Source organism: Columba livia, chromosome 26 (genome assembly GCF_036013475.1).
Source record: "Columba livia isolate bColLiv1 breed racing homer chromosome 26, bColLiv1.pat.W.v2, whole genome shotgun sequence".
Lineage (NCBI taxonomy): Eukaryota > Metazoa > Chordata > Aves > Columbiformes > Columbidae > Columba > Columba livia.
In genome coordinates, this window is record NC_088627.1 from 4,135,079 (window position 1) to 4,157,237 (window position 22,159).

The 22,159-nt window shown below is 59.5% G+C and overlaps 2 protein-coding genes across 2 annotated transcripts; one reads left to right on the top strand and one right to left on the bottom strand.

Moving 5' to 3' along the window:
* Positions 1–2,029: 2,029 nt before the first annotated feature.
* MYCL (MYCL proto-oncogene, bHLH transcription factor) lies at positions 2,030–6,540 on the bottom strand. Its single transcript, XM_021279976.2, has 2 exons — positions 5,837–6,540; positions 2,030–3,623 (listed from the first exon to the last, which is right to left on the bottom strand). The coding sequence occupies exons 1-2, from the start codon at positions 6,339–6,341 to the stop codon at positions 3,064–3,066; spliced, it is 1,065 nt and encodes a 354-aa protein (XP_021135651.2). The 5' UTR covers positions 6,342–6,540; the 3' UTR covers positions 2,030–3,063.
* A 4,956-nt stretch (positions 6,541–11,496) lies between these two features.
* Positions 11,497–20,687, top strand: MFSD2A (MFSD2 lysolipid transporter A, lysophospholipid). Its single transcript, XM_065041721.1, has 14 exons — positions 11,497–11,654; positions 11,737–11,859; positions 12,380–12,504; positions 15,192–15,315; positions 15,442–15,520; positions 15,633–15,805; positions 15,889–15,979; positions 16,865–16,986; positions 17,249–17,332; positions 18,102–18,185; positions 18,435–18,547; positions 18,761–18,904; positions 19,108–19,284; positions 20,052–20,687. The coding sequence occupies exons 1-14, from the start codon at positions 11,577–11,579 to the stop codon at positions 20,107–20,109; spliced, it is 1,575 nt and encodes a 524-aa protein (XP_064897793.1). The 5' UTR covers positions 11,497–11,576; the 3' UTR covers positions 20,110–20,687.
* Positions 20,688–22,159: the final 1,472 nt, after the last annotated feature.

Here is a 22,159-nt window from a genome sequence, read left to right on the forward strand (position 1 = left end):
CGTTTTTTTGGAGGGGTGGGATGGGGTGGGAAGGATGCTGTTGCCATAGCAACGGGGCAGGAGGATGAGGCGCGGGGCTGTTGCCATAGCAACAGGGAGAGGCGCGTTGCCGTGGCAACCTCAGCTTCCAGGGAGGCTCGTCCTCCCCATCGCCCCGGCAACACGGGGGTGATGGGGAGCGGGGCGGCTGTCTCCGTGGCAACAGAGGGGAAGGGAAGGCATGGAGACGGTTGCCATGGCGACGGCGGGAGGAGGGTATCTCCGCGGTGCTGCTCTCCCTGGCAACACACATCCTGCGCCATAGCAACAGCGAGCGGGAGCCTGCGGGCCGGGGAGGGGCTCGGGCAGCCGGCCCCCCTCGGAGGGGAAGGGATTATCGCTGCCTCGGGGAAACTGTCCTAAAAATTTGCCAGCCCAGGCGTGAAGGCAGCGACGTGAAGGCAGCAGCATGCCCATGGCACCCACGGGTCGGCAGTAAAGCTGCGGTGGGGAAGCAGAGGTGGTTTGGGGGGCTATGGAGCAGAGGCGAGGGGGTGAGTTGCAAGAAGCGGGGTCGTGTGTATTAAAAAACCAACTCTGTCGGGCTGGGAAATGTGGAATTGTGATGGGTACAGCTGGCACACTAAACAAGCAAGGGGGAAAAGCCGCGCGTGTTTATTTTGTTCACTTAATAGTCTGCTCTCCTGGTCCTTAATGTGGCAATATAGAATCACAGAATCACTTTGGTTGGAAAAGACCCTCAGGATGATCAAGTTCAGCCGTTAACCCACCCCGGCACTAACTCACGTCCCTGAGAACCTCATGAGAGGAAACATCTGCTTTAGTAACCAGGGAGGTTTCAGGTAGGTATCTATTTATGTGTGCAGGTTTTAGCAGAACTCAAAGGTGTGTGCAAAACTGCAACCGTTCCTCAGTTCGGTTTGAGACCAACTACATTTTCCACTGGTGGTGGTCTCAGCTCAGGCCACATGATCTATACATCATTTCCAAGAAATAACGTTTTGAACATCCTGTGTGTCTTCAACACGAAAAGAAAAAGCACACCTTAATAAAAACTTTATCAGGAGGGTCACTTTGAGCCGAAAAAAGACGCTTTTCTGCAAGTGTCAGCATACACACAACAAAAATGAAGGTTTGAGGCACTGGTACATCTGCGCTTTATTTTCCGTGCATGGGCAAAGTGTCAGATTTAGGTCACCCTGCCCCACGTTTAAGCTGTGGTTCCTGTGAACACCTTTCAATACAGCTCTAAAACGCTTTGACACGGTGTGATGCAACACGCAGAAAGCATGAAATGTTGCCGGAACAAAAGGTATTTAAGAGCTTCTATGCAGAACCATTGCTTTTCAGGGCTGGCTCCCCCCGGGTGAGTCTCCTGCAGCAACCACAGCTCTTCTGACTCCTCAGCAGTAACAGGATCCCGCGTCCCTCCTGCATTTACAGTAAGACTTTTACTGCCAGTATGAAGGAAACCCAAAAGCATCAGGTTCAGGGGCAGTGGGGAGAGCTCACATATATATAATTTCCTCCACTGGGCAGATCTTGGTATATGAAGTTCTCCGATGCCCCTTGAAGCAAGCGGATTGCATTCCCCCCTCCCTATAGGGTTACTGCCAACCACGGCCCCATCCCCTGACCCATGGGGCAGCAATCGCCCCACACCGACTGCCTCGAGCCCCATTAGTGGGGTTTACAGTTACACCAAAGCCTTCTCAGAGCCCAGCGTGGGCTCTCTGCCCCTCCTTGCCAATAAAGCCACTTAAAAGGAGGAAAAATAATCCAGGTGATTCATTTCCCTGGCCCCATTGCCGTCACCACTTCTGTTTCGATCGCTGGGAGAAAGCCAGGACAAAGAGCTCGGTCTTACTGAGCAGCCAAGCCCTGGCGCAAAACACATTGATTTCTGTTCATGTTTGCCAGTGGACAGGACACCCCAAAACATGGGGGCCACGCCAGCCCCCACCCGGGAGCAGCGTGGTGTGATGCGTGGAAACCCAGAGCCGCCTGCATGGAAAAAGCCAACCCAGGCTGTTGCAAACTTATTTATTTATGAAGTGTGAGGTAACGAAGAAAGTGCTAAATCCAACCACAGTGTTAATTCTAACGGTTCTCAGCAGGTCAGTGGGGACCCAAGGGTGCTGTCCCATGGGGCCACCCCTGCCAGCACCCCCGGGAGGGGACAGGGGACTCTGTCACCCCTGTACCCCAGCACGGCTTGGCCAGCAGGACAGCACAGGCAGGGAGAAGCCTCAAATGCAGCACAGCCCCCCCTGCTCCCAACCTGCCCCTTCCAGCCCAGCTTCCTACAAAGGTCAAAGCTTTGCTGGGGATTTCATGTGGCTGCTGGTGAGGGGGTGCTCGCAAAGGTGGGAAAGGGGGTCACAGGGATGGGAAAGGGGAAAAACAACATCCCCTGTTATTGCAAATGGGTGGTTTGGAGAGCTACAAGGGGGGAACTGGCCTCAGTGAGGACTCAGCTCAAGGGTCCAGCAGGAACCAGCCCCTTCCTGATCTCCCTAAAGTGCAGCAGGACTGAGCCCGCCCCCACAGCAGCAACCCCCCTCCAAAACAAAAGTTTATATATATATATATATATATATAAAAAGCAAACTCTTTACCAATACTTCTCCAAAAGTGGTACAAAAATACAGTATAAAAACACAGCCTCCAGTATAAGACTCGTAGTTACAGCAGCAGTTTCTAGAACAGAAAAATCCAAGACAAGCTACTATGTGAAGTGGTAAGAAAGTAAGGTACGGTCCAGCCGAGCAGGGGATCGCTGTTAGCCCACAAATCAAAGCAGTCACTTGAGAAAGCTGGGCAGGGCAAATCTTGCAACAGCCGGTGCCAAGACACCGGCCCCAGGCAGGTGATGCCACAGTGAGGGGGTCCCACAGCCGGGAGCGGCACCACAACCACCCCACGTGCAGCGACCACCATGTACTCCAGCCCCCCGGGGCCAACAGTTCAATAACCAACCAAAACCAACAAAAATTAAAATGTGCAAATTGAGAGGGACACAGCAGGGGGGTGTGGGGACCAGGGTGGGGGGGACATTGGGTGCTAGTGCCCCTTGAGGTGAGCAATCCGTTTGAGCAGCTGAGTCTGCTGCAGCCGCAGCTGCCGCTTCTCGGCCGCCATCCTCCTCTCAGCACTGATGAGGGACTGCAGGTACTCGGAGGATTTGCTCAGAATCACCACCTTGGGTGTCTTGGGGCAGCTGGCGAGCCCGGGCACCTGGTCCCGCAGGGCCAGGAAGCGCGAACGCAGATCGTTGCGCCGCTTGCGCTCCAGGAAATTGTGGTTTTTCCTCTTGGCCACGTCCTCGCTGTCGGAGCCGGGGCCGCTGCCAGCTTTGGGTAAGCCGGGCTCAGGCAGCGTGATGGCAGGGGCCAGCTCTGCAGCGCTCGGTGGCTTGTCCTCGTCCTGCTGGGGCGGCTCTGGCGGGGGACAGGCGTCCGGCGGCGAGCGGGCGGCGTAGTTGTGCTGCTGCTGGTGGACCGAGATGTGGAAGCGTTTCATGCAGGGGTCCAAAGGGTCGGCGCGCAGTGTGATGGTGACCGGCTTCCTCAGGCTGAGCGATTGTCGCTTCTCCACGGTCACAACGTCGATCTCTTCACCTTCTGCTCAAAATGGACGTGGCAAAACAAAGAAAAATCCGCCATCAGCTGGGAGCACCTGGTGACCCTTCATCACCCCGCCGGGGCTCCCTGCACTTTTCCCCCGCTGCCACCCCACAGAAGTTCGCTTGTGCACTGCAAAGCCACCCTGCGACCTCCAGAAGGGATTCTGTGATTTAAAAACTCCTCCGATATCATCACACAGGAAAAATCTACCCTCCACATTCATATGCTAGGTCCCCTGGAATTGGGATAGGGCTTTACTTCTGCCTCGCTTCTGCACAAGGAGCAACATGTGTCCAGGATGAAGAATCATCCAGTAAGAAACACCAGAGCCCATCTGGGGGGACAGGAGGATGCGGGGGACCTGGCACAGCCTGACTCCAAAGTTCATCCTGGTCGGGTGCTTTCATGGCCCATTGGAATTGTAAATGAGGGACACGGGGGCAGAGCTGCCCTTTGTTCCCCTTGGCTGCAGCTTCCCACTTGCGTGACTTGTTACTTTTCACAAGTGATAAACCCCATTCAGCCCAGGCTTCCTGGGGACAATCCCCGCGGTGCAGGGGGGCAGGGAGAGGTGAAGGGGTCCCTCCCACAGACTTGTTGAACCGCAAAGGCATCTCAAGCCCAGGAGTCAGCAGGGGGAGGTTATCAGAGCTGTGAAGAGCAAGACCCAAATAAAGCATAACCTGTCTGTTGACACCGCAGCTTGTCCCACCCCAGCAAAGCCCAGTGGCATGAAGCCGGCCCCTGGGGACAGTGGGATGACTTGGCTCCAGACACACATCACACTCTCACTTTAGGAACACAATTTCAAGTTTCTTTCCTAGACTTTTGGGGAAAATACAGCTGGTCACTAAAGGTCAAACGATGGTGCTCAAACCTCCACCAGCACCTCGGGCAGAGGCCTGGCCACTCTTGGAGCTGCTGGAGGGGGGACACTCGCTGTCCCCACACACTCATCAGTGTCACAACCCGACCGGTCTCAGCCACGTGTGTACACACAGACCCCCCCGCCGTCCATTAATAAAAGTCGGGACGCACGGCCCCGCCCCCCGAAGCCGTCAATTGGCTGTCTAGCGGGGGCAGCCGGCTGTCCTGCCACCCCATTGGCCCCCGCCGTTGTCCATCAGCGCGGCCCCCTCTCATTGTTTGCAATCTGTTGCTTTTTGTTCGGCGCCCACGTGGCGCGACCGGATCGGGACCGAGATTGATCCCGGGACCGGGATCCCCACGCCATCTCCCTCTCGCCCCCCAGCCGGCCCCCGCAATTTGGGTTAAGCCTCTTAGCGCCCGCGACCCGCTTTACCGTCCCCGGGCTCCTAATGGCATTAAGTCCCCGTCCCGCGCCGTGACTCACCGGCGCAGGTCGTTGCCACCGGCAGATTTATTAACGGGGTCACGGCACCGGCAGGGCCGCGTCAGCGCTTCCACGGCAGCCGAGTCAGCCCGGCTTCCGTGGGGGCGAGAGAAACGGCGTACGACCCCCGCGGCGGGGGGGTGGGGAGAATGTAAATAGGGACTGAAAATAAGTGTTTATAACGCAAGATGTCTTGGTGGGTTTCAGAGACATCTGCTTCCCAGCGCGACCCCCCGTGTAAACACTTCGCCCCCCCGCCCCACGCGTGACATGCAGACGTGCCCTGGGGGTGACCCGGGACGCGCTACAGCTGATGCGGGATGTTCCTGCCCAACCCACGGAGCCACCGCCTCGGGGGACGCGGCCGCTGCTCCACCACCTGCCAGCCCCAGGGGATATTTTGCTTTTCGCCCCGAGAGAAAGCCCGTCTCGGGTGGGCCCCGTGAGCATGGGGGACAGGGGAAACAGCCGAGCCTACGAGCACACTGCAATACTCGAGAAAAATATCAAACTTTCCACGGTGAGCTGCAAACTTGCCCCTCACAGACCAGCCCACGAGGCTCCCGTGGGGCCCGGCCGGGCGAGAGGGGCCACCAGAGACCCACGCAGCAGCCCGGGGGGAACCCCACGTTCCCTCCTGCGTGGGGCAGGGGGTTTCCGAACAGGAGCCCCGCGGGAAGGGATGCAGCCGAACCCGCTTTGTTCGTGGGACCGGGACTCGCTTGGAACCGCAACAAAGGCGCTGCCTGGGAGGCTCCCTGCACACACATGTGTGGACACGCGTGTCCTCCACGCCGGGCTCCCCGCGGGTTGCAGGAAGGCTGGGCCGGGGCCAGCCCGCACCTCCATCCCTTACCAGAATCGCTTTGGCCCTCGGATCCCGAGGATGCGGGGATCTTGCTCTCGGCCAGCGGGCAAAGGAAGACGGCAGCGGGATCCACGCACTCGCTCACCGAGCTGCTGAACCCAAAATCCTGGCCGAAAGAGGGTTTGTGGGGGGTGGCCCTCTGCGTTCCCGTGGAAAGTTTCTCTGTCATCGCCTTCTCCAGTCTCTCCCGGGCTGAGAACCCGCTCCACATGCAATCCTTAAGGATGAAAGCGCTCAGGTTCCCGAAGATCTCCCCCGTCCCTATGAGATACTCCGGCTCTTCCCCGGCCAGGCAGTAGCGGGAGAAGCAGCCGGAGCGCTCGTCCGCCCCCGAACAGCCGCCTTTCTCCCCGGGGGCACCCAGGGGGGACAGCGGGGGCGTGGGGACCAGCTCGAACTTCTTCCAGATGTCCTCGCTAGGTGCCGTGGAGCGGTGGAAATCCTCCTGGGCGTCGTGGTCGTAGAAGTAGTGTTGGTACGAGTCAAACTCCATCTCTGCATGGAGGGGAGGGAGGTGACAAAAGGCAGAAAAGCGGGCACCACTCGTTCCGATCTGCAGCCCTGCTCACGAAAGGTGTTTCCTCAGCCCCATAGATGAAGGTGGGGAGCCCCCACCCCCGGTGCGCCCACCTCGCCCGGTGCTGCGGCTCCCAGCCGCACCAGGCACCCAACCGGGACGGCGGGTGCATTGTTTCCCCCCCGCTCTTATAGCCTCTCTGCAGCGCCTGGCCCCGCCCTCCGGCCAATCGCCACACTTTAATTTGCATAGAGGGCGGGGTCATGCATACTCCCCGCCCCCCGGATGGCACGGTTTGAGGAATGCCGCAGCCCCCCCGCCCCGGGTTTCCCGGTCCCGCTAACGGGGATACTAACGGGTTTGCTAACGGCGCTATTAACCAGCGGCCACCCCGTGCGCTGGGCTGGGGGACCCCCGCTGCCCCCACAGTGTTCACCGGCTCCCGATGCCGTCCCCAGCCCAGGGAAAGGTCGGGGTTTGGGGGACTCCCCTCTGCAGGCGCTAAGGAGGGCTTTCTGCAAGAAAGATTTTGGCTGAGGCCACCCAGGGCAAGTGCAGCGGTGCCACCAGCCCGGGGACATTCGGCTGAGCACAATGGCAAAACAAACTGCAGAATCAGGGACATGTCACAGTGAGACAAGGACCCCCTTGGTGTGTCTCCTCTGCCAAGGTCCTTCTAGGAAGGGCAATGTATGTTGTGAAAACATAATGAGGCTTTCACCTCACACACTGACGACCATGGATGGCATCGTTATACGCGCAGGTGCTGTTACAAAGTCCACCTGGGATGAGCAGATTCCCCCCAGCTATGTGCCCAAACCCACTTTAGCCCCAGCACCTCCTCCATTTGCCATCCAGCACAGCTGGGGCCACAGGACCTGCCCTGGCCAGTGGCACTGGGTGCCGGGGGTTTGGGTCCTTGGGAGGTCTCTGCAGGGAGCAATCAGCCGACCAGCATAGCCCAGTACAGCCCAGTACAGCCCAGCCCAGCAGAGCCCTGCACGGCCCTGTATCATTCTTCATGGACCAGCACAGCCCAGTGAAGCCCAGCACAGTCCGGCTCTTTCCAGCACAGTCCAGCATGATCCTCCATGGATCAGCACAGCCCAGTACAGTCCAGTACAGTCCAGTGTAGCCCAACATTGCCCAGCCCAGCCCCGCATCAACCAGCACATCCCCGCGCTGCCCAGCGCGGTCCAGCACAGCCCGCTCCGTTTGCCCGGAGCTCCCGCGGTTCCCCCGGGCTCCGGCCGCCACCGGCGGGCGCCGGGCGCCACCTGCCGGGACTCGGGCAGGGCCGGAGACCCGCGAGAGAACCGCCGTCCGTGGGACAGTGGGGACGGGGTGGGGACAACCCACCGGGCACCGCGGCCCCGCTCAGCAGAGGCCCGGAGGGGAGCGCTGCCCGCTGCGCACAGCTCCGTGCCTCAGTTTCCCCATCGCTGAGCCGGCAGAGGGCACGAGGGAGGCAGAGGAGCAGGACCGGGAGCAGACACTGGGCTGGCAGCTGTTCCCAGGGTCCCCAAGCTTGCGGGGTGTCCCAGGGTTGCTCTGGCCCTTTCCTGGCTGGCACGGGGTGCAGCTGAGCTTGCAAAGCTTTGCCAGCCTCGTGCCTTTGGGTCAGCACAGCAGGAGGGTGCTGGGCCCAGCGCTGTAGTTTCCCAGCCATGAGGGTACCATGAGGTCCCCATGATGGCCACAGCACCCTACATGTCCTCCTGGCCCATCCAGGGCATCCCAGTCCCACCTGCATGCCCGTGGGGCTGGGACAGGAGCTCTGGGACCCAAAAGCCCTGGTGGGGCCAGGCTGATGTCCCCTTTGTGTCTGGTCTCAGCGTTGGCCCCGGACCCTAGTCATTATAGAAGCCCTGGGCTTGCCCCCAGGATGTCCCCAGAGTCCTCCCAGCCCAGGGCTGCTCCCAGCTCTTCACCCTCCCCATCAAGTGTGGTGAAGATTTCTCTCTTTAGGAAACAAGTCACCCCATCAACATTAAGGGCAGGGGCTGAGCTGCTGCAAGGGCTGTGGAGGCTCATCCTGTGCCAGCACCTGCAGGGACAAGTGATCACAGTTGGGGATGAAGCTGGCACTGCCCCAGACTGCCTGATCCAACACCAGCACATCCCCAGGAACAAGAGCAAAGGCTCCTACAGCCCGTAGCTCTGGGCCACGTCTCCTTCCCCCTCCCTGCTGGCCTCAGGGACCTCTCAGTTTTTTCCCAGGGTGAGGCAGGAGCTCCTCCCAGCTTCAAGGGGCTCCGGATGCTTTGAAGGTTTGAAAGCACCTCTGGAGAAGGCTGGAGGGGCCGCACAGCCCTTTCATTCCAACCTCTCCAGGCGCTCGGCAAACAGGACCCAAGAGCCTCTCGCTGCCAGCACCTGCACCGGCTGCGCAAACAGGGGCGGATGGTGAGTGCCCCGGGGGCTGTGGCACCGTGGGTGACAGGGCTGGGGCCACCCATGGGCCAAGCTGCCACCTCACTGTGCCCCCCGGTCACAGGGTGCTGGCACAGCTCCACAGCCAGCACCGAACACATGTCCCCAGCGTTTGCACAGCTCTGCAGGAGCTGCTGTGGCCCGGCCAGTGGCTGGTGCTGCTCTGGCACACGTCACAAGGCAGTTCCCAGGGACTCTGTGCCCTTTGGATCCCCACTGACAGCAGGGCTGAACTTTGAAGCTCCAGCCCCACGGTGCTTCCCCCTGGGGACAGACAGCCTGCGCCTGACAGGTGTTCTGGGGACATCCTGAGCTGGCCTCTGCCTCCAGCTGTCCCCATCCCACCGCAGCAGCAGCCTTCAAGCCATCCTGCTGTCGCCATGGGGGTCCCATGTCCCTGGGGACAGCAGAGGCTGTGAGACCCCACACCAACACATCCTAGCCCCGTCTTGTCCCTCTCAGCCTTGTGACATGCTCCCCAGGGTCCCATGTGGCGGCGATGTGGGCAGAGCCAAGCAGCTGCCACGTGCTGCCATGCAATGTGTCCCCTTTGTCCCCATGAAGCTGTTGGGCAGTGGCCATGGGGGCTGGCTGGGTCTTTGCAAAATGTCTCCTGAGTCCCTGCGGGGTAGGGGAGCACCATGAAATACTGCCTGGCCATACGGAGTGGGGGACGGTGCTCACAGCCCTGGGGTCACACCAGCCCTGGATCCCTCGGGGTGCAGCCACTCACTCTCAATTTAGCAGGCAGTGAAGAGCAGAGAACGAGGAGGAAATTGCACCACTAGCTCCAGCCCTGCTGCCTCTTCAGCCCCCCGGACCCATTTTGCCCCTGGCACACTCTGCCTGATGCCAGGAGGTGCCCTGAGCCCCGGAGAAGCTCTGCGGTGTGCAGGCAGGGCTGGCCGCAAACCAGGGTGACGCAGTGAGGCTGACCCACAGCCCCCAAGAGCTCTGGGGCTGTCTTGCCGCTGTTTGTCCGCAGGCTCCCCGTCCTGGCTGGCCCAGCCTGGCAGGGCTGGCTGGTTTCGGGTGCACTCATGCTTGCTCAGTTCCTGCTCCGGGCTGAGCTGGATCTGTGACAGCAGGAAGGTGTGGGTGGCAGGTGGGATAGCAGAGCCATCATCCTGCCATTATCGCTGTCCACGGGGTTGAACCATGTCCCCAGGGCCAGCATTTGGGTCCCAACCCCTGAAGAGTCACCTCCAGACCCCGATGGTGTCCCCAGCTCAGGGATTTGAGGCCGAGTTGGTGTAGCAGAGCAGTATTTGAGCTCTGGTTTTGCCTGCAACATCATCACACTGGGCTGGTCCTGGTGCGATGGGGGACCCTACAAGTGGCCCAGACCCAACCACCTGTGGGTCCTTGGCAACCCCAAGCCCGGCAGGAGCTGCTGCACCAACATCCCATGAGAATCAGTCCTTGGCAGCTCATTTAGCGCTGTGAGGGTCCCCCCCAGTGTCTGCTTGGGAGGAAGGTCTAAAATCCTCCACCAGAAATTGTGCAATACCAGACTTGGGGGAGAAAATCCTCCTAATCCAGGGAAATCCTGGGCTTTCTACTTCTCCTAATTCACATGTAAGGCAGTGCTGCACCTATCTGCGAGCTTTCTGCACAATCTCCAGCACAAAGAGCAGCTCATTGTTCCCCTAAAGCCGCGTTCGCCCAGGAGGCAGGTTCTCCCTTTGCTCAAGGACAGGAATGCCAAAAGCATCAGGAGCTGAGGAGCCCCTGGGACAAAAGGAGCGGAGCAATAATGCTGGGGCCAGACACAAAGGGGAGCTGAGGGGACAATATCACCCTGTCCCCAGGGAGCTCCATCCCTCCGGGGCAGGCACATGCCACCATGGGAGTCCCCTTATGCCACCATGGGAATCCCCTTCCTTCCTGTGAGGTGTGACAGTGCAGGGGGATCCCACTGCACACACTGTAAGGGGGGGGGCATGGAAATTGTGAGTCAATGGTGACACCAGCACAGTGCTCCCGAAAACGGGGAGTGTCCAGAGCCGCTGTGACATGGCTCCACGCCAGGGACTTCCAGCCTCACTCGTCCCAAACATCTGCTTGGGCTCTGCTGCATCCCAGGTCCCTGCTTGATGCCAGCTGCTTGTCGTCCCTGCCTGTCCCCATCCTCATGGAAGGGCAGCTCCAAGTGGCAATCAGGCGCTGGTACTGGGTGCCACACTGGCCCTGCTGTGCAGCCCTATCTCGCAGCACATCTCAGGGTGATCCTTGAACCTTGGTGGCCTGAGCCGAGCAGAGTTGGTGGCTCTGGTAACATGGCACCGGCGCTACCGAACCTGTGGGAATGCGGGAATGGAGGGATGAGAGGGTGAGGAACAGGGAAATGGAAGTATTATAGATGAGGGGATAAGGGATAGGGGAATGGAGAGATGAGAGAATGAGGTATGGGAGAACGAGAGGATGATAGAACAGGGGGGATGAAGGATGGGAAATGGATGAATGGGAATGGAGGGATGAGGGATAGGGGAATAGAGGGTTGAGAGATGAGGGGTTAAAGGATGGGAGGATGGGGGAATAAGGGGATAAGGGATGTGGGATCAGAGGGATGGAAACAGACGAGACTTGTAGGAAGGATGGGGCCGGAGGGCTGGGAGAACAGAGGGAAGGGGCTGGGGGCTGGAGGAAGGGCCAGGACAGGACAGGAGGAGGAGGAGGAAGAAGAAGCCTCCCGGGAGGCGGGGGCGGGGAGCGGGGCGGGGCGGCCGGTACAAGGCGGGCGCGGCCGGCAGCTTGGGCTCATTCATCGCACACGGCATGGCCGGGGGCGGCGGCTCGGAGCGGGCCCGGCCGGGGGGGCTCCTGCCGCCCGTCTGCCGCCAGCCCCGCCGCAGGGTGAGCGCCGGGGGAGCCGGGAGGGGGGCGGGATGGGTCGGGGGGCGCTTCCCGGCCGCGCTAACGCCGAGCCCGGTTGCAGGAGAGCCGGGAGCGGCTGTCGGTGTGCAGCAAGCTGTGCTACGCCGTCGGGGGGGCCCCTTACCAGATCACGGGCTGCGCCATCGGCTTCTTCCTCCAGATCTACCTCCTGGACGTGGCGCAGGTACGGCCGGGACCGGGGCGGGGGGGGACGGAGCTCCCGGGGCGGCTTTGCCCGGTAAACGGGCGCTCCCGGTGCGGCCCGCCGTGGGGTGTGTGGTTGCGGTCCTGCGTGGGTGTCGGTCCGAAGGCTGCGGGTTCCCACCAGGACCCGTGTGGCCGCTCCGATGCCCCGGGACACGAAACGGGCTCATGATGTCTGTGGGTCGGGACACGGTGTCTGTGTCCTATGAACACGTTCCGGGTGGGTGTGAAATGGGGAAGAAGAAGCGCCCGTGGGGCACCTCGTGCTGGCAGCGGGGTGGGGTTTGGGGAGGTCTGCTCTGAGTTTGGTGTGGAAAGAGCGTGGTGGGGGGGACTGGGTGACTGTGCCACAAATCGCAGTGAAAAAGGGGGAGAGACTGAGGGGTCTGTCCCCTATAGCGGGGCTGCAATGTGGTTGGGAAGGTCGTGAGGAGCTCCCGAAAGGCAGGCAGGGGCATGGGGGGGCTTTGCATGTCTTGACGCAACATCTTCTCCTGCAGCTGGACCCTTTCTATGCTTCCATCATCTTGTTTGTGGGGCGAGCCTGGGATGCCGTCACAGACCCCATGGTGGGCTTCTTCATCAGCAAAACACCCTGGACTCGCTTGGGCCGTCTGATGCCATGGTAAGAGCTGCCTGTAGCACTCTGCATCCCTGCCCGATGTGTCACAGCGCCCGCAGACAGCTTTGAGTGTCCCTTGGCATGAGGTTCGCAGGGCAGGATCTGCTGACACCTTGTCTCGCCCAGGTGAGGTGCCAAGCACCCCAAGCACCTGTGATGCTGCCAACAGCTGGGGCTTCACGTCTGTGCTTGTTACCTGGTCCCAAGGTGTCCCCATATGAGCTGAGCTCAGCTGTCCTCTGTGGCACTGCAGCAGCTCCAGCCTCCCTGAGAGCTGCCCGATGCCGGACTTTGCTCGTGCCGTGGCTGCTGAGCCCTGGTCGGTGGCAGGGCCACGTTGCCAGCAGAGCAGGTGGCATCACAGCCACAGGGAGGAGGGACGGGGGTGTGTGCGGTCGATGCGCAGTGGTGGTGCCAGCTGATGGTCATGAGGATGTTATTTTGTCAGGAAAATAGTTATTATGGATCTGGGTGTCTGCACGTGGGTGCTCCCGCCGCCCTTGGGAGCAGGGTGTTGAGCAAAGGGGTGTTGATGGGAGTCGGAACAGTTGGGATGGGGTTTGCAAAGCCCCAAAGGCCTCGTGGCTGCACCCAGGGCAGACTTAGGATGTCCATAAACACCCATCACTGCGTGGGACGAGGAGCGGGGTGCTAATGCCAAAGTGTGGACATGGTGGCACATCCTACGCCAAAATAACCCACGTCCTGGGCATCTGTGGGATTGCTGAAATACAATGCAGCAAATGGGGTGGGCACGGGGAGAGTGGAATTAAAGGGACACAGTCGTTTCCCTGCAGATTATACCCTCTGCTTTTGGGTTTTCCTGGAATAGCTCTGGGCAGTGGCGGTCGGCTGTTGTTAAAGCCGAGCTCAACACATGGCCTGAAATAGCTTCTCTGCAGCCGCACGTGTGGTGGGGTCTGGGGTTCGGCGATTAGAGCAGGGCCCGGAGCTGCCTCGGGCTGCGCGGGAGCGCCGTGCACGCTCGGCTGGCGGCCACCACGGCTCTGTTCACTCTCATCTCGCGAGTCGGGGGGTGGGGATGGAGCGGCTGCATTGCTCCAAAGGGCTCCTGCTTTGTTAAAATTAGCCAGGGCTTTTGACTTGCGCTGGGCCCCTCAGCAGCGCTGGGGCAGCCGCTGCGAGGAGCTTGCTGCTATTGTGCATGGCTTGAGGGCGACCGGCTGAGTCTGATTTGGATGGAGTTGAGCTGAGTTTAAATCTCCCGAGCTCAGGGTTTGCTGGCTGTGCCTGGGGAGCTGCTCTCTGCCTCAGTTTCCCTGTGTGCAAAGCCAGGAGCTGCGGGGTGGCCTTGGAGGCTGCTGCCTGGCCCCCTCCCTCAGACCCTGTGTCACCCACCCTGTGTGCAAGGGTTTGTAGTTCAAAGTTGCTGCTGGGCTCTGCGGGGTCTGCTCTGCGGGGCTGAGCCCCAGCTGGCTCTGGCAGCTCTGGTTCAAAGCTTGGGGTTGCTCTGCCCCCCCAAAGGGAGAGGAGACCTTCCCCAAGAGCCATCACCTCTCTCCCTTCCAGTTTTTTCTTTTTGAAACACTTTTTGGTGTGTTTTGTCCCAGCAGCTCATTCACTGGCTGCTTCTTCTCCCTTGGCTTTGGGGACCTTGCTGTGTCCCCAGCAGCTCCATTTCCTCAACCATCCTGGACTTTTTGGTGATCAAATTTTTCCTTGGTGGTGGTTGAAGAGCCTTGACCGCCCCTCTCCGGAGCAGCAACCGTTTGCAAACCAAACGGTTAACCGCCGGGCTGGGCAGGGGTGTGCGAGCCGGAACACCCCATGAGCAGGAACACACCATCGCGCCGGGCCAATGAGCGGGCGAGTGCGTCACCAGCCTCCTCCAAGCTTCTTAATCACCTCGGTCGGGGTAACTCAAAGTCACTTGTCCACCGCTGCCAGGAGCTGCCGGTCAGCCCCGGGCAGGGGTCAGCACCCCCGTCCCAGTTCTGGGATGGGATCACGGGGAATTGGCACATCTGACCCGCACGCGCTGGCGCCCGCGGCCAGTGTGACGTGGTTCCCGCCGCGCGACGGCTGTGACTCATTCAAAATTTTCCCCTGGCTCCACGTATGCGTGAGGCGATAAGGGAGGGAGGAGCGGCTGGGGCTGGCTCGTCCTTTTCCTCCCCCCGCGGGGGTGACGTCTGCACGGAAAAATGTGCATGTGTTGGGTCCTGTGCAATGCCTCTGCCGCCTTGCCATCCATGGAGATTCGGTTTCTTGCTCTCCCCCTCAAGCTCCAACTTTAAATTTAAACTCTGCATCCTGTGCATCAGCCTGGATGGAAAGATCTCACTGTACCCTGGCAGCGGCGTGGCAGAGGGCCAGTGCTGAGCGTGTCAGGCTCTGTCCCCTGTCCTGGTCTGCTGGCATCGTTCCAGGACGCAGCCTCTGACCAGTAGTTTGTGGATCGCAGGGTGCTTGCAAATCCCTGAGCAAAATCAGTCTCCTAAAGAGATGTGGGTGTAACCTCAACACCTGGCTCACATCCCTCCAGGAGGAGGAATTCCTCCCAAGTGATGGGGGGACCTGGGTGCTCGCGGTGTCCTCGGGCTGCTGGTGCAGGGTAGAGCTGTTCCCTGGCTGGGTGGCCGCAGGACAACAGTTGTGAGATGTGCTGGATGATGGGAAAAGATGCTCTGGGTAGCTTCCTGCTGGGCTAACGCTGTATTCTCCCAAAGGATCATCTTCTCCACCCCCTTTGCTGTCATCTCCTACTTTCTCATCTGGTTTGTGCCGGACATCTCTAGTGGCCAGGTGATGTGGTACCTCATCTTCTACTGCATCTTCCAGACCCTTGTGACGGTGAGTTGGGCTCTGCACACACCAGGATGTGAGGGATGGAGAGGTTGACCCCCCTGCTTCACCTTGTTGAGCTTTGCAGAGGAGCAGGTTCCCAACCCCAAGCTAATTCTCCTCGTGCCATTGCAGTGCTTCCACGTGCCCTACTCAGCGCTGACCATGTTCATCAGCAGGGAGCAGAGCGAGCGGGACTCAGCCACCGCTTACCGTAAGACTCTTTCCTTCCCTTCCTCACCACAGCTGGGATGGGGATGAAGAGTTTTGCCCCCATGCCCTGGGTGCCCAAGGGCTGTGCTCAGTCCCGCTGGCCTCTCCCCCAGGAATGACAGTGGAAGTGCTGGGCACCGTGCTGGGCACCGCCATCCAGGGCCAGATTGTGGGCAAGGTGGACACTCCCTGCATTGAGAGCCCCCTCTTCATCGGCAAGACCAACTCCTCGGTGGCCATGGAGGAGCTGAACATGACCCACGACACCGGGTCGCTCACGGACACGGTGAGCTGGGGGGATGCTCTCCTGGACTTTTGAGCAGGCTGGGATGAGTGCCTTCCCTCACCATTCACACCTCTCTCGCACAGAGAAACGCATACATGATCGCTGCGGGGGTCATCGGGGGACTCTACATCCTCTGTGCCATCATCCTGTCGGTGGGCGTGCGGGAGAAGAGAGGTGAGGCTTCAGACATGATGGGGTACTATGGAGTTATGGAAAACCTCTGTATCCTCCAAGGGGCTCCTCAGGAGCCCAGCTGGGCTCTTGGTCACTCATTTGTTGTATTTGTTGTAAGGCAGTTGTAGCATGGAGGGTGTTGGTCTCTTGTCCCAAGGAAAAAGTGCCAGGATGAGAGGGAACAGCTTCAAGTTGTGCCAGGGGAGGTTGAGGTTGGATTTAGGAACAATTTCTTCCCCAAAGGGCTGTGGGGCATTGGAACAGGCTGCCCAGGGCAGTGCTGGAGTCACCATCCCTGGAGGGCTGGACAGACAGAGATGAGGTTCTCAGGACATGGGGTATTGCCCAGGTTGGATTAGCAGTTGGACTCGATGATCTTGAGGGGCTTTTCCAACCAAAAGGATCCTGTTACTCTATGATTTGTGGGTCGGGGCTGGCAGAGCTGAGGGCTGGGTGTGGGGTCTGGGGCAGGTGCTACAGAAGGGCTGTGCTGTGGGCAGGGGGCCAGAGCATCTCCAGGGCACAGCCTGGAGGACTTAGCTCTCTGCTCTGCGCTCTCAGAGATAAACCTTATCTTGCAGTTTTGTCTGGCCAAGGTTGCAAGTGCCAATTAGGGCATCCCAGTGTGAGGTGATATCCAAAGTCCAGTAGCTTATGTCCTTCCCTTCTGCTTTGTGACCGGCTCTGCTTATCCTGGGTGAATCGGCCAGGCCATCCTTTCCCCAACATGGAGCTGAGGGACCCCTGGGTGAGGGCAGGGAGGTCCCTGGGCTGGGATGCTGTAGGGGGGCAGGAGCTTGGGCAAGGACGAGACACTGCACCCCTTGCACCCAAGGATGCTGTTTCATTGGGTCTAATGATGGGCTGATTTGCTCTGCTCCCCAGAGGCCTCTGAGCTCCAGTCGGACGAGCCCGTCTCCTTCTTCCGGGGGCTGAAGCTGGTGATGAACCACGGTGCCTACATCAAGCTCATCGTCGGCTTCCTCTTCACCTCGCTGGCCTTCATGGTAAGCACGGCCGGGCTCGGAGGAGGGACCGGCAGCAGCACAGCTTGGGGATGAGCCGTGTAGGGCTCAGACAGGATCCTGGTGGGCTGGGAGCACGTGAGATGGCAGCTCAACGAGCCGGAGCTGCCCGAGGCAGAGAGGAAGGATGCGGCCTCGTGCTCTCAGAGGGGTGGGTGAATTGGCCGCTTTCTTCCCCTGACTGCGAGGAGGATCTCGAGCCTCTGGGGTGTCTGTCCCCCCCTAACCGCTGTCTCCTCTGCAGCTGCTGGAGGGCAACTTTGCCCTTTTCTGCACCTACACCCTGGGGTTCCGCAACGAGTTCCAGAACATCCTCCTGGCCATCATGGTGCGTATGGCTCCATCCTGGAGCCCCTCGGGGCTGGGACTCTGATGGGACACATGCTATGGGACCCCCTGGGTCCTCCCCAGGACCTGGCATGGGGTGGGGGCTCCATGGGCTGAGGGGAGGGCAGTGTCCCCACCGTGGGGACAGTGACCGAAGGTCCCCCGGGAGGAGCTGCCAAATGTCCTGCAAAGGCTGGACGAGTTGGCAGGAACAGCAAAGCTTTTGTTCCCGTGTGAAGGCGGCCAGAGATGGGGAAAAAACAGGAGCCGTGGGGGCCTTTTGTCCAAATCCTGCCATTTATCTCCCTTCCCCTCCACCTTGAGAAAAGGATCTCAGTGTTTACTGCCAGCAAGACGGAGCAAAACAGCTCCTGGAGAGCCCTTTCCAGCATTCCTCATCCCTGGGAGCCCTCCCCGCCCTCTCTGCTCCATGGGGTGGAGAGGTCCAAGGTGCCAATGTCCCCAGAGAGCCTGGCTCTTAGCCACACTGTGCACAGGCAGCGGTGACAAGATCAGGTCCCTTCCCAGCACCGAGTATCGATTCCGGTCCTCCCTCGGTTTGGGCAGGTGTGTGCGGGATGGGGTGAGGGCAGGAGCAGACAGTGTGGCTGCGTGCCAGCCCTGGGTGTGTGGAAATCAGACATGCTGGGAAAAGCTGGAAAGGGGTAGGGGAGGTTGTGCCCAGGAGCTGCTCCTTGCTGGGAAGAGCTTGTTTTTCTCCAAAGAGCCTGGCCAGCAAGTGACACTGTGACCCCCTTCTCTTCCTATAGCTCTCGGCCACCTTGACCATTCCGCTCTGGCAGTGGTTCCTCACCCGCTTTGGGAAGAAGACGGCTGTCTACGTGGGCATCTCGGTGAGTGGGTCCCCTCGAGGTGCACGTGAGGGTGGTGTTTCCATGGGGTGAGCGGAGCTTTGTCCCTCAGAGAGCCCAGAGCTGGGCAGGGGTTCATGATGACGATAATTAGGTGCCTGCCCCTCATCCTGAGCTTTGTGCTGTCATGGATGTGGCCAAGGCCAGCAGAAGTGGGAGGAAGGCAGGGAAGGGGAAAGGCTTTGGGTCTGAGTCAGGCACTGCTGACGCCAGCCTGGTTTGTGTCCCCAGTCTGCCATCCCTTTCCTCATCATGGTGGCTGTCCTGGACAGTAACCTCATCGTCACCTACATCGTGGCCGTTGCAGCCGGTATCAGCGTCGCAGCCGCCTTCCTCCTGCCCTGGTGAGTGCGAGGTCCTGGTGCTCTTGCTCCTGCATCCCCCACAGCTGGGCAAGGTGCTGCCAGGGCCTGCCGAGGTGGTTAGAAATCCTTGGGAGGCTTTTTTTGCAATGTTTTCAGCCCAAGATGGGGCTCTTGGAGGGAAATCCTCTCAGCAAGGAGAGGAGATGCTGTGTTGGCTCAATCTTAGCGTTCACCATCCTGCTCTCTGCCCAGGTCCATGCTCCCAGATGTCGTAGACGACTTCAAGCTGCAGCACCCCAACTCCCATGGCCATGAAGCCATCTTCTTCTCCTTCTACGTCTTCTTCACCAAGTTTACGTCTGGGGTCTCCCTGGGCATCTCCACCCTCAGCTTAGAGTGAGTTCTGGTGTGGGAGCCGAGGGGCAAGGAGGGAGGGAGGCAAGTCTTGCACTCTGTATCCAGGTATCTCTGCTTCCCAAAGGCTGGGAGGGAGCTGGGGGGGGTCTAAATCCAGTTGTGGCTCCAAACCTCTCCCTGCAGGGGCAGGTTCACCTCCTACAAAATATTTCCTTTGCTTGAAGGTACCTTTCTATCCGCAGCTTTGCAGGGTACCAGACCCGGGGCTGCTCCCAGCCCAAGGAGGTGAACTTCACCCTGAAGATGCTGGTGTCGGCCGTGCCTGTGGTGCTGATCCTGCTGGGCCTGCTCCTCTTCAAGCTGTACCCCATCGACGAGGAGAAGCGGAGGAAAAACAAGAAAGCCCTGCAGGACTTGAGGTGAGCGTCAGCTTGTGATATGGCGGTAGGAAGCGCAGCGTGCCAGCGGGATGTGTGCAGGCAGGATCAGGCCCGGACGGGTTGGGACACACTGTGACTTGTCCAGGAATCCTCCGGGACCCGTGGGTGGTGGGGTGAGGGAAGGGCTGGCTCGTTTTCCCAATCCTGACTTCCAAAGAGGTGGCGTGAGGTGTTGGAGATCAACAGGGAACCTGCCCCAGTTGCTAAAGAAAACTGGTTTGGGGACTGTGCGAGGCAGCACAGTCCCTGGAGAGCCCTTTGAAGGCTCCTCTGCTCGGAGGCAGGGATTGCTCCATGGCTCACCCCGGGCCTTCTTCCCAGCCATTCGGTTGGAGCTGTGTAAGGTGCTGGAGCACAAGTGTGATGGGAGCAGCTGAGGGACCTGGGCGGTTCAGCTGGAGAACAGGAGCTGAGGGGAGACCTTCTGATCTCTGAACTGCCTGAAAGGAGCTTGGAGCCAGGGGGGTCAGGCTCTGCTCCCCAGGAACAAGCGCCAGGAGCAGAGGAAACGGCCTCAAGTTGTGCCAGGGGAGGTTGAGGTTGGATTTAGGAGCAATTTCTTCCCCAAAGGGCTGTGGGGCATTGGAACAGGCTGCCCAGGGCAGTGCTGGAGTCACCAGCCCTGGAGGGGACAGACGGACATGAGGTTCTCAGGACACGGGGCAGTGCTGGGGTGGGGGAACGGTTGGACTTGATGATCTTGAGGAGCTTTTCCAACCCAAATGATTCTGTCTCTTTGCCCCCAGGGAGGAGAGCAACAGCAGCTCGGAGTCGGACAACACAGAACTGGCCAGCATCGTGTGACCCGGGCTGGGTCCCTCTGCTCACACCGGGGCTCTCCAAGGACTCGTCCCCCTGGGGCTGGACCAGCCACTGTCGGTGTGTGCCCTCAAGGAGCCATGCAGAGCACCCACCGACTCCAACACGGGGTCTGTGCCGGTCTTGTGCCTTCCACGGGATCCACAGAGCGCTGGTAGTGTACATTACACGGATTGACCCTGTGGTACCCATGTGCCTCACGAGGAGCAAGCACTGTTATTCCCTGCCGGGTTCTGGAGAGCAGAAAAACTGGAGCTGGGATCCTTTTGCTCGTAACACTCGTGCCCGCTGCCCACGTGGGGCCAACGGCCGTGGGGCCGGGGTGATGGTTAGTGTACATTACACTGTCGAAGTGCCCGCGCCAAGGACGTGAGCTCACCTCTGCTGTCTGTACATACGACACTAATTTGGAAAGCTGTTCATTTTCTTTTTTTTTGAGAGAGAGAGCGCCTAATTAACTTAATGATGTAAATATGAAACTATTTCCTATTTGTATATATCTGTTCAGAAACTGAACTCAAGGACCTATTAATATTAAATTTACATAAAAATGGGGAAAGTCAGCTGTGTGGGTGCGGAGGACTCTTTGGCGGGTTGCTTTTTTTTGTGCATGTCAGCAAGCCCAGGGTCCCTTTACATGCCACAGGGTGCAGGATTGACTTCCCCGGAGCTGAAAGCTCAGGAATGCCATAATCCAGGCAGGCAGCTGTGCCCACAGCCCCGTACCCCCGTGCGGCTCCTTGCTCGGTGCCTTTGCCACAGCAACCCAACAAAGGCTCTATTATTTTCTCTCTTTCAAGAGGGAGGACGGGGGTGGAGGGAGGAATGAAATCAAAGTGCTGGCTGTGGAGACGGTGAACCCAGGGGCTGGAAATGGGAGAGGCAGCTGGGGAGCGGAGAGAAAGGGAATGCGGGCTGTGGGTGACACTCAACACTGTCTCCCAGGGCAGAGCGCTGTGCAAGCACTAATCTTTGCGGATATTTATACCTTGCTCTCGCATTCCCCTCTCTGCAGCAGAACTGGGGAGAGCCCCGCTCCTGCGGCATCAAGTGTAATGCAGAGGGAGGGGGAGAACAGGCTGGAGGATGCATTGGGGATGAAGCAGCCACCCGTGCAGTTGGGACTGTGCTAGTTCTGCTGCTCTGTCCCCATGGCCACTGTGCTTTTGTTAAGCGCATTTGTCACGCTGAACAATTTGTGGGGTCAGTGCCTGAGTCAAGAGCAGCCCCTCTGCGCGGGGTGGGGGCTCAGGGGAAGGACGGCTCAGCCTTTGTTCCGTGTTTGGGTACAAAGGACTGCAGTGAGGATGAGGGGTTTAAAAATAGCCATAGGGATTAGACCTTAGCTGGGAACGCTGAACTGGGCCCCACTCTGCCACCATGGCGGGGTCATGGAGAGAAGCAAAGGGGATGATGCAAGGAGGCTGGGAGCCGGCTGTGTGCGGAGCAGAGGGCAAGAGGCAGTGAGAGCCAGGGGAGGTTTAGATTGGAAACTGGGGAACAATTTCTCCCTGGAAAGGGCTGTCGGGCATTAGAACAGGCTGCCCAGGGCAGTGGTGGAGTCGCCATCCCTGGAGGGTTGGACAGGTGCAGAGATGAGGTTCTCAGGACATGGGGCAGTGCCAGGGGTGGGGTAATGGTTGGATTTGATGGGCTTGAGGGGCTTTACAACCAAAATGATTCTACACTAGCTATGGCCTGGGTGTCCCCTGCTCCACCAGGGCCAGAACTTGCAGGGAAGGAACAAGGGCAGGACAAAGCCAGCGAGCTCCAAAGCCTCTGTGACACGGCAGGTGGGTGCCATGGGCACCTTCTGCGAGAAGAGGAGGTGGAAAAGGAGGGCAGCCAAGCACAGAGCTCGAGATTGTTGCAAATGTACTGACCCCTGTCCTGCTCCTGGCTGGGTTTGCAAGGAGTCGTCCTGCCCGTTGCTGTGACCTGGCTGCCTCCGACAGGTGTGGGCAGCGCTGCTGTCTCCAAGGGTTTGAAAAACTGATGCCAGCTTTTCTTTTTCAAAGGGTTTCAACAGAAAGTG

Coding starts and splice junctions, on each gene's coding strand:
- MYCL (XM_021279976.2), bottom strand. CDS start 6,341: ATGGAGTTTGACTCGTACCAACACTACTTCTACGACCACGACGCCCAG. Junction 3,624..5,836: donor CGAGGGCCAAAGCGATTCTG/GTAAGGGATGGA, acceptor CATTTTGAGCAG/AAGGTGAAGAGATCGACGTT.
- MFSD2A (XM_065041721.1), top strand. CDS start 11,577: ATGGCCGGGGGCGGCGGCTCGGAGCGGGCCCGGCCGGGGGGGCTCCTG. Junction 12,505..15,191: donor TTGGGCCGTCTGATGCCATG/GTAAGAGCTGCC, acceptor ATTCTCCCAAAG/GATCATCTTCTCCACCCCCT. Junction 18,548..18,760: donor GCCGCCTTCCTCCTGCCCTG/GTGAGTGCGAGG, acceptor CTCTCTGCCCAG/GTCCATGCTCCCAGATGTCG.